Raw genomic sequence first — 11,028 nt, forward strand, 5'->3', positions numbered from 1 at the left:
AAAACTCTACAAAGGCCCCGGGGGGGGGGGGGGAAGGGGAAGGGGGAGGGTCCGGCCCCACAAGTTGGGGGGGGGGGGGAATGAGGGCAGGATCGGGCCCATCGCGGGGGGGGGGGGGGGAGGGGAGCGGGCAGGATCGGGCCACGAACATGATTTCTGAGGGGGGGAGGGGAAGCAGGATCGGGCCCATGGGCGTGGTTTGGCCTGGGGAGGGACGGCAAAGTCCAGACCCACAAGCGTGGGGCAGGATCGGGCCCATACGGAGGGGGTTTATTGGGGGGGGGAGGGGGGGAGGGGCGCGTCCAGGATCAGGCCCTGTGCGGGGGGGGGGGGGCGGGGGAGGCAGGATCGGGCCCGGGGGTGGGGGGGGGTTGGGCTCCTGTGGGTCCCCAGCACCCATAGGTGCCCCCCTACCCCCCTCCAGCCCCACAAAGCGTCACCCACGGGTGCCCCACGGCGGCTCCCCACGGCCCGTGGGTGCCCCCCAGCACCCACCAGTGACCAACAGCGGCCCCAGAGCACCCACCAGTGACCCATTGTGGCCCCCCAGCACCCACCAGTGACCCACAGCGGCCCCAGAGCACCCACCAGTGACCCATTGTGGCCCAACAGCACCCACCAGTGACCCACAGCAGCCCCCCAACACCCACCAGTGACCTACAGTGGCCCCACAGCACCCACCAGTGCCCCGTGACCCCCCAGTACCCACCAGTGACCCACAGCAGCCCCCCAGCACCCACGGGCGCCCCACGGCATCTCCAGAGCTCCCAGCTCCCCTCTCCCCCACAACCACTGGTCGCCCCCCAGCACCCCCGGTTGCCCCACGGCATCTCCAGAGCTCCCAGCTCCCCTCTCCCCCACAACCACTGGGCGCCCCCAAGCACCCATGGGCGCCCCACGGCATCTCCAGAGCTCCCAGCTCCCCTCTCCCCCACAACCACTGGGTGCCCCCCAGCGCCCACAGGCGCCACACGGCATCTCCAGAGCTCCCAGCTCCCCTCTCCCCCACAACCACTGGGCACCCCCAAGCACCCATGGGCGCCCCACGGCATCTCCAGAGCTCCCAGCTCCCATCCATCTCCCCTCCCCACAACCACTGGGCGCCCCCCAGCGCCCACAGGCGCCCCACGGCATCTCCAGAGCTCCCAGCTCCCCTCTCCCCCACAACCACTGGGCACCCCCAAGCACCCCCAGTCGCCCCACGGCATCTCCAGAGCTCCCAGCTCCCATCCATCTCCCCTCCCCACAACCACTGGGTGCCCCACAGCACCCCCGGTCGCCCCCCAACACCCCCGGTCGCCCCCCAACACCCCCGGCCGCCCCCCAACACCCCCGGCCGCCTCCCGCCCTCTCCACACCCCCCGCCCCAAGATCCCACCGAACCCCTCCGCTTCCTCCCCACGGCCACCAACCCCACCCCGCCCTTTCCCAGCCCCCCTCCCCCGCCTTCCCCCCCCCCGCGCCCCTCCCCCCCCCCGGGCGGGGCCTAGTTGAGGAAGCGGCGGCAGCGCTTGGCGCCGCAGTTGCAGGGGAGTTTGGCGGCGGGTTCCTCGATGGGGAACTTGTAGTCGTAGGTGAGCTCCTCCCCCCGCAGGATGCGGCGCAGGGCGAAGATGACGATGCGCTTGCGCCCGTCGACGTGGATGACGCGCGAGTAGCAGTTGGGCTCGCACGAGTGGTTGATGAAGCGGGCGGCGCTGCCGTGCATGGTGGCGTCCACCACCTCGGCGTCGTCGATGCGGAACATGTAGCAGCCGATGCCCTGCGGGGGAGGGGCGGCGGGAAGGCGGGGGGGGAGGGGGGGCGTTGAGTTGGCGTTGAGTTGGTTGGGTTGGGTTGGGGTTGGGTTGGGGTTGGGTTGGGGTTGGGTTGGGTGGGGTTGGGGTTGGGTTGGGTTGGGTTGGGGTTGGGGTTGGGTTGGGGTTGGGTTGGGTTGGGTTGGGGTTGGGTTGGGTTGAGTTGGGGTTGGGTTGGGGTTGGGTTGGGTTGGGGTTGGGTTGGGTTGAGTTGGGGTTGGGTTGGGGTTGGGTTGGGTTGGGTTGGGGTTGGGTTGGGTTGGGTTGAGTTGGGGTTGGGTTGGGTTGGGTTGGGGTTGGGGTTGGGTTGGGGTTGGGTTGGGTTGGGTTGGGGTTGGGTTGGGTTGGGTTGAGTTGGGGTTGGGTTGGGTTGGGTTGGGTTGGGGTTGGGTTGGGTTGGGTTGGGTTGAGTTGGGTTGGGTTGGGTTGGGGTTGGGTTGGGTTGAGTTGGGGTTGGGTTGGGTTGGGTTGGGGTTGGGTTGGGTTGGGTTGGGTTGGGTTGGGTTGGGGTTGGGTTGGGTTGGGTTGGGTTGAGTTGGGGTTGGGTTGGGTTGGGTTGAGTTGGGGTTGGGTTGAGTTGGGGTTGGGTTGGGTTGGGTTGGGTTGGGTTGAGTTGGGGTTGGGTTGGGTTGGGTTGAGTTGGGGTTGGGTTGGGTTGGGTTGAGTTGGGGTTGGGTTGGGTTGGGTTGGGGTTGGGTTGGGGTTGGGTTGGGTTGGGTTGGGTTGGGGTTGGGTTGGGTTGGGTTGGGTTGGGTTGAGTTGGGGTTGGGTTGGGTTGGGTTGAGTTGGGGTTGGGTTGGGTTGGGTTGGGTTGAGTTGGGGTTGGGTTGGGTTGGGTTGGGGTTGGGTTGGGTTGGGGTTGGGTTGGGGTTGGGTTGGGTTGGGGTTGAGGGGTGGGCTTGTCATTGAGGGGCGGGTCCATCAATTGAGGGGTGGGGCCATTGATTGAGGGGTGGGGCCATTGATTGAGGGGTGGGGCCATTGATTGAGGGGTGGGGTCATCATCAATTGGTGGGGTTGTCATTGAGTCATCATCAAGGGTGGTGCCATCGATTGAGGGGTGGGGTCGTCATCGAGGGGTGGGTCCATCAATTGAGGGGTGGGGCCATTGATTGAGGGGTGGGGCCATCGATTGAGGGGTGGGGTCGTCATCGAGGGGTGGGTCCATCAATTGAGGGGTGGGGCCATTGATTGAGGGGTGGGGCCATCGATTGAGGGGTGGGGCCATTGACTGAGGGGTGGGCTCATCGAGTCGTGACGGGTGGGGCCACCGATGGGTGCCACACCAAGGGGCAGTGACATCACCGAGAGGGGCGGTGCCATCACCGATGGGGCGTGGCCATCACCAAGAGGGGCGGAGCCACAGACACACACACACACACCCCCGCCATCACCCTGGGGACGGGGACGGCGCCTCCCGACCGCCCCGGCGCGTCCCCACGGCTTCGGGGTGACGCCAAGGCCCCCCCCATATCCCTCGGGGCCCCCCCCGACAGCCCCACACCGCCCCCCGGAGCCCCCCAAGCCCCCCCCGGGCCCCACCTTGCTGTCGTAGAACTTCTCGCGCTTGTCGGTGAGCACCGAGCGCACGACGATGCCCGAGTACTCGATCACCATCTCCCCGGCCTCGATGTTGCGCTTGCAGAAGAGGCCCCGCCCGTGGATGGCCGAGCTGGGGGGCGGGGCCGGGGGGGGAGAGGCGGGGCGTCAGACTAACCCCGCCCCGCCGCGCCCCGCCACGCCACGCCCCAGCCGGCTCGTAGCAAAGGGGCCCGCTGTGGGGGGGGGGGGGTGACAGCGGGGGTGGGTGACACCGGGGGGGGGTGACACCGGGGGTGGGTGACACCGGGGGTGGGTGACGCTGGGGTTGGGTGACGCCAGGGGTGGGTGACGCCGGGGTTGGGGTGACACCGGGGGTGGGTGACACCGGGGGTGGGTGACGCTGGGGTTGGGTGACGCTGGGGTTGGGTGACGCTGGGGTTGGGTGACGCCGGGGGTGGGTGACGCTGGGGTTGGGTGACACTGGGGTTGGGGTGACGCCGGGGTTGGGTGACACCGGGGGTGGGGTGACACCGGGGTTGGGTGACACTGGGGTTGGGTGACACTGGGGGTGGGGTGACGCCAGGGGTGGGTGACACCGGGGTTGGGTGACACCGGGGTTGGGTGACACCGGCGTTGGGTGACACTGGGGTTGGGTGACACCGGGGTTGGGGTGACACCGGGGGTGGGTGACACCGCGGTTGGGTGACACCGGGGTTGGGGTGACAGCCCAGGTGGGTGACCCCGAGGGTGGGTGACAACGGGGAGGGGAGACGCCGGGGGTGGGTGACAGCGGGGCGGGGTGACCCGGGGGCGGGGTGTCCCGGGGGTGACGCCGGGGGTGACGCGGTGACGCCGGGGGTGACGCGGTGACGCCAGGGGTGACGCGGTGACGCCGTGCCCTCACCGGTAGACGCCGACGGCCTCCTTGGCCGTTCTCTTGAGGTGACGGAAGCGCATGGCCATGGGCAGCTCCAGGCTGGTGGCACGGCTGGGGGGGGGTCAGGGGGGACCCCCGCGGCGGGACCCCCCAAAACCCCCCCAGGGACCCCCCAAACCTCCCACAGGGCACCCAGGGACCCCCCTAATCCCCTCAGAGGAACCTGGGACCCCCCAACCCCCCCATAGGGACCCAGGGACCCCCCAAACCCCCATAGGGGACCCAGGGACCCCCCAACCCCCCCATAGGGGACCCAGGGATCCCCCCAAACCCCCCCATAGCAGACCCAGGGATCCCCCCAAACCCCCCCATAGGAGACCCAGGGACCCCCCAAACCCCCCCATAGGGCACCCAGGGACCCCCCAAACCCCGCCATAGGGGACCCAGGTGTATGGGGGGGGGGCACCACCCACGTTTCTTGTGGGGGGCACCCATGGGTGGGGGCTCACCGGGTGGGCTTCAGCTGCACCTCGTCCTCCTCCTCGTCGCGGGGGGGGGGGCCCTGGGGGAGGGTGCGGTGCTGGGACGCCAAGAAGCTGAACATGTCGAAGGTGCACTTCCTGCGGGGGAGGGGCGGGGGGCGGGGTCAGCCGGGGCACCCACGGGTGCCCCCACCCACCCACGGGTGCCCCCCAACGCCAGTGTGGGCGGGGGGGGGGCATTAGGGAGAGATAGGGGGGCAAAGGGGGGGGGGCAGCAGCACCCATGGGCGTCCTGGGGAGGGTCACGGCCGCCATGGCGGGACCCGCAGCACCCAGGGGTGCCCCCAGAGACCCCCAGAGACCCCCATGGGTGACCCCCAGCCCATCCCAGACCCCCCATGGGTGCCCCTCATCCCTTCCAACCCCCCATAGACCCCCCACAGCCACCCATGGGTGCCCCCCAGCCTATCCCAAAACCCCCATGGGCGCCCGTCATCCCCTCCCAGCCCCCCACAGAGACCCCAGTAGCCCCCATGGGTGCCTCCCATACCCCCACAGCCACCCATAGGTGCCCCCCAGCCCCTTCCAGCCCCCCAGGGGCACCCACCAGCACCTCCCAGGCCCACATAGGCACCCCAGCAGCCCCCATGGGTACCCCCCAGCCCCCCACAGAGACCCCAGCCGCCCCCATGGGTGCCCCATATACCCCCACAGCCGCCCATGGGTGTTCCCCAGCCCCTCCCAGTCCCCTGTGGATGTCTCCCATCCTCTCCCACCCCACCCATAGGTGTCTCCCAGCCCCCCACAGACACCCCAGCAGCACCCATGGGTGGCCCCCAGCCCCTCCCAGTCCCCCGTGGATGTCTCCCATCCTCTCCCACCCCACCCATAGGTGTCCCCCAGCCCCCCACAGACACCCCAGCAGCACCCATGGGTGCTCTCCAGCCCCTCCCAGTCCTCCCATGGGTGTCCCCAGGCCCCTCCCACCCACCCACGACGCCCCCCAGCCCCTCCCAGCACCCCACAGACACCGCAGCAGCCCCCATGGGTGCCCCCCACCCCCTCCCAGGCCCCCAGGGGTGCCCCCCAGCGCCCCGCCGCCCGCCGGGGGGCAGCACCCACCGCAGGTAGAGCTCGGCGCGGGCGCAGCCGGAGGGGTTGCGGGGGGGTGGGTGCGGGGGGTCCCGGCGCGGGTGGTAGCGGAAGCGGTAGCGCCGACAGGCCCCCGCCCCCGGCAGCTGCTCCACGAGGAAGACGACGGCGTCGTGCTGCATCCCCAGCAGCCGCAGCCCGCTCATGCCTGGGTGGGGGCACCCATGGGTGCAGGGGGTCACCCAGGGGTCCGGGGAGGCACCCAGGGGTCCGGGAGGGCTCCCAGGGGGGTCCCAGGGGCTCAGGGGAGGGGACCCAAGGCACGTCACCCCATAACCCCCACCCCAAACCCAGCAGCCGCAGCCCGCTCATGCCTGGGTGGGGGCACCCATGGGTGCAGGGGGTCAGCCAGGGGTCCGGGGGGTCAGCCAGGGGTCCAGGGAGGCACCCAGGGGGGTCCAGGGGGGCTCCCAGGGGCTCAGGGAGGGGACCCAGGGCGCGTCACCCCATAACCCCCCACCCCAAACCCAGCAGCCGCAGCCCACTCATGCCTGGGTGGGGGCACCCATGGGTGCAGGGGGTCACCCAGGGGTCCGGGGAGGCACCCAGGGGTCCGGGAGGGCTCCCAGGGGGGTCCCAGGGGCTCAGGGAGGGGACCCAGGGCACGTCACCCCATAACCCCCCACCCCAAAACCCAGCAGCCGCAGCCCGCTCATGCCTGGGTGGGGGCACCCATGGGTGCAGGGGGTCAGCCAGGGGTCCGGGGGGTCAGCCAGGGGTCCAGGGAGGCACCCAGGGGGGTCCAGGGGGGCTCCCAGGGGCTCAGGGAGGGGACCCAGGGCGCGTCACCCCATAACCCCCCACCCCAAACCCAGCAGCCGCAGCCCGCTCGGGCCTGGGTGGGGGCACCCATGGGTGCAGGGGGTCAGCCAGGGGTCCGGGGGGGCACCCAGGGGATTGGAGGCACCCAGGACCCCCCCAGCACCCCACCCAAGAGACCCACAGGTTTTGGGGAGACCCAGGGGTGGGGGGACCCAGGACCCCCCCCAACAGCCCACCCATGGGACCAGGGGGCTCAGGGGGGTCCTGGGGATTTTGGGGGGGGGGGTCCCTGGGGGTTCCCAGTTTTTTGGGGTGCCCGGGGTTCAGGGGGGTCCTGGGGGGGGGTCCCAGGTTTTGGGGGGGGGGGTCCCAAGGTGGTCCCAGGTTTTGGGGGGCTCTCAGGGGTTTGGGGGGGGGGTCCTGGGTTTGGGCGGGGTCCCGAGGGGGGTCCTGGGAGGGGGTCCCCGGTTTGGGGGTGCCCAGGGCTCAGCAGAGTCTTGGGGTGTCCCAGGTTTTTTGGGGGGGTCCCAGGGGTTTGGGTGGGGGGTCCCAGGTTTTGGGGGGGGGGTCCCAGGTTTTTGGGGGGTGTCATGGGTGGGGTCCCGGGTGGGTCCTGGGGGGGGGGTGCCCGGTTTGGGGGTGCCCGGGGTTCAGGGGGGTCCTGGGATGTCCCAGGGTTTAGGGGGGGGGAGTCCCGGGATTGGGGGGGTCCCGGGGGGTCCTGGGGGGGGTCCCGGGGGGGTCCCGGGGGGGTGCCCGGTTGGGGCTCACCGGCGAACGAGAGGTGCCCGAGGCGGGCGTTGGCTCGAGCCTCCTGCACCTTCTCGATGACGGCGCGCCAGGCGCCTGGGGGGGAGGGGGCGTCAGCCCAGCCCACCCCCACCCCCACCCCCCCCGTGTCCCCCCACCCCCACCCCCCCGTGTCCCCCCACCCCCACCCCCACCGTGTCCCCCCCTGGGACCCCTCCCCAGGGCCCCACTCGTCCCACGGCCCAACATCCCCTCCCCCACCCCCCCCTCACCCCACCCCCCACCCCCCAACCCCCCCACCCATCCCCCCTCCCCCACCCCCCCCCACCCCCCAACCCCCCCATGTCCCATCCCCCCCCCCCCATCCCCCCTTCCCCCTCCCCTTCACGACCCCCCCATGTCCTCCTGTCCCCCACCCCCAATATCCCCCTGCCCCCCCTCCCCCCATCCTCCAGGACCCCCCTCCCCCCACCCATGAGGCCCCTCCCCCCCACGACCCCCCCTCCCCCCACCCATGAGGCCCCTCCCCCCCCACGACCCCCCATCCCCCCACCCATGAGGCCCCTCCCCCCCACGACCCCCCATCCCCCCCGCCACGACCCCCCTGCCCCACCCACGACCCCCTCCCCCCGCCCATTGACCCCCCTCCCCCCGCCCATTGACCCCTGCTCCCCTCCCCCCCCGCCCCCCTCCCCCACCCCCGCCCCTCCCCCACCGTCGATGGTGTCGGCGCTGACGCTGAGCCCGTCCTCGCTGCTGATCTCAAAGCGCAGGTGGGGGCGGGGGGGGGGGGGAGGGGGGCGCCGGGGGGGGAGGGGCGGGGGGCCTCATCCTCCGAGCTGCCGCCTGCGGGGGGAGGGGGGGGGACACACACACCCCCACAGGTGGGGGCAACCCGCCGGAGACCCCACCCCCCCACCCCAAGCTGGGGGCACCCATGGGTGACCCCCCGTGTGCCCCCCCACCCATGGGGACCCCCCTGTGACCCCCTACCCCATGGCACCCATGGGTGCCCCCTGCATGCCCCCCACCCCACGGCACCCGTGGGTGACCCCCAGTGGGCCCCCCCACCCCACAGCACCCATGGGTCACTCCCATGTGTCCCCCACCCATGGGTGACCCCCCGTGGGCCCCCCCCACCCCATGGCACCCATGGGTCACTCCCGTGTGCCCCCCACCCATGGGTGACCCCCCGTGGGCCCCCCCACCCCACAGCACCCATGGGTCACTCCCATGTGCCCCCCCACCCATGGGTGACCCCCCACGTGCTGCCCCCACCCCCCAGCACCCATGGGTCACTCCCATGTGTCCCCCCACCCATGGGTGACCCCCCGTGGGCCCCCCCACCCCACGGCACCCATGGGTCACTCCCATGTGTCCCCCACCCATGGGTGACCCCCCCGTGGGGCCCCCCCACCCCCCAGCACCCATGGGTCACTCCCATGTGTCCCCCACCCATGGGTGACCCCCCCGTGGCCCCCCCCACCCCACAGCACCCACGGGAGACCCCCACATGCCTCCCCACCCCACAGCACCACGGGTGACCCTGTGTGACCCCCCCACCCCAAATTCCGGGCACCCATGGGTGTCCCCGCCCCCCCAGGGCCCCCCCCCGCCCCCTCCCCCCGCAGCACCCATGGGGGCTCCTACCTGCGCAGGCGGCCCAGGGGGGCCCGAGGGTGCCGTCGCTCGGGGGGGGGCTGCAGCCGGGGGAGGGCGACGGGCCCGGGGGGGACCTGGGGGGGAACACGGGGGGTCACAGCACCCCAGGGTGGGGGGTCACGCAAGTGGGGGTGCCCATGGGTGGGTGGGGGACCCCAGGGTGGGTGTGGGGGGTGCCCAGGGTGGGTGGGGCACCCCAGGGTGGGCGGGGGGTGCTCAGTGTGGGTGGGGGCACCCCAGGGTGGGTGGGGGTGCCCCAGGGGTGCCGATGGACCCCAGGGTGGGTGACGGGTGCTTGGGGTGGGTGTGGGCACCCCAGGGTGGGTGGGGGCGCCCCGGGGGGGCTGGGGGGGCTCACCCGAAGCTCCCGCCGTCGCTGAGCTCGTCGAGCTCCTCCTTGATGTCGACCAGTTCCCGCGGCGGCGCCCGGCCCGGCCTGTGGGTGCAAGCGGCACCCATGGGTGCCCCGCCCTGCCCCGCCCCGCTCCCGCAGCGCCGGGACCCCCGCGGGACCCCCAGGACCCAACCGGGACAGTCCCAGTACGGCGGGCACCCATTGACCCAACTGGGGACATCCCACCATGGGGGGCACCCAGTGACCCAACTGGGGACATCCCACCATGGGGGGCACCCAGTGACCCAACTGGGGACGTCCCACCATGGGGGGCACCCATTGACCCAACTGGGGACGTCCCACCATGGGGGGCACCCATTGATCCAACTGGGGACGTCCCACCATGGGGGGCACCCATTGACCCAACTGGGAGGGTCCCACCATGGGGGGCACCCATTGACCCAACTGGGGATGTCCCACCATGGGGGGCACCCAGTGACCCAACTGGGAGGGTCCCACCATGGGGGGCACCTATTGGCCCAACTGGGAGGGTCCCACCATGGGGGGCACCCAGTGACCCAACTGGGAGGGTCCCACCATGGGGGGCACCCATTGACCCAACTGGGAGGGTCCCACCATGGGGGGCACCCATTGGCCCAACTGGGAGGGTCCCACCATGGGGGGCACCCAGTGACCCAACTGGGAGGGTCCCACCATGGGGGGCACCCATTGACCCAACTGGGGACATCCCACCATGGGGGGCACCCAGTGACCCAACTGTGAGGGTCCCACCACGGGGGGCACCCATTGGCCCACCCGGTGGCCCCTCCGGTTGCACCCATGGGTGCCGTTGGCCGTGACCCTTACTTGACATCCGGGTCGTCCTCGGTGCCGTCGCCCTCGTCACCGGTGGCCTCCAGCCGCGCCCGTTTGGCACCAGGACCCGGCGTCTCCCCGGGGCGTTTGGGTGCCGCGGCCGCGCCCCACGGGGACCCCCAGCGTCCCCCGCCCTCGCCCGGGGCGGCACCGTGACGGCTGGCGCTGAGGCGGGTGACGCGGGTGCTGCCGGGGAGGGCGACGCCGGCGGCGCCGTGGGTGCCGTTGTGGTGGGCGACGTGTCCGTTGGTGGCGCCTCCGTGGGCGACGCGGCCGTGGGTGGAGGCGGCGGCGCCGCGGGTGACAAGGCCACCCATGACGTGACCGCGGGGGGCGTTTCCGTGGGCGCCGTGGCCATCAAAGGCGCGTCCGTGGGTGACGTCTTCGTGGGTGGCATCTCCATGGGTGCCGTGGCCATCAAGAACGTGCCTATGGGTGCCATCACCGTGGGTGACGTCTCCATGGGTGCCATGACCATCAAAGACGTGCCTATGGGTGCCATCACCGTGGGTGACGTCTCCATGGGTGCCGTGGCCATCAAGAACGTGCCTATGGGTGCCATCACCGTGGGTGACGTCTCCATGGGTGCCGTGGCCATCAAGAACGTGCCTACGGGTGCCATCACCGTGGGTGACGTCTCCATGGGTGCCGTGGCCATCAAGAACGTGCCTATGGGTGCCATCACCGTGGGTGACGTCTCCATGGGTGCCGTGGCCATCAAGAACGTGCCTATGGGTGCCATCACTGCGGGCGATGTCTCCATGGGTGCCATGACCATCAAGAACGTCCCTATGG

At 71.7% G+C, this 11,028-nt stretch overlaps 1 protein-coding gene across 1 annotated transcript; it reads right to left on the reverse strand.

Annotated features, from left to right (window-relative positions):
• Window positions 1-1,455: 1,455 nt before the first annotated feature.
• LOC135311213 (histone-lysine N-methyltransferase 2B-like) lies at window positions 1,456-10,550 on the reverse strand. The gene is made up of 10 exons (XM_064440346.1): window positions 10,225-10,550; window positions 9,382-9,459; window positions 9,012-9,097; window positions 8,077-8,187; window positions 7,383-7,457; window positions 5,820-5,997; window positions 4,725-4,835; window positions 4,243-4,326; window positions 3,339-3,468; window positions 1,456-1,762 (listed from the first exon to the last, which is right to left on the reverse strand). The coding sequence occupies exons 1-10, from the start codon at window positions 10,548-10,550 to the stop codon at window positions 1,487-1,489; spliced, it is 1,455 nt and encodes a 484-aa protein (XP_064296416.1). The 3' UTR covers window positions 1,456-1,486.
• Window positions 10,551-11,028: the final 478 nt, after the last annotated feature.

Source organism: Phalacrocorax carbo, unplaced genomic scaffold (assembly GCF_963921805.1).
Source record: "Phalacrocorax carbo unplaced genomic scaffold, bPhaCar2.1 SCAFFOLD_426, whole genome shotgun sequence".
NCBI classification, from domain to species: domain Eukaryota; kingdom Metazoa; phylum Chordata; class Aves; order Suliformes; family Phalacrocoracidae; genus Phalacrocorax; species Phalacrocorax carbo.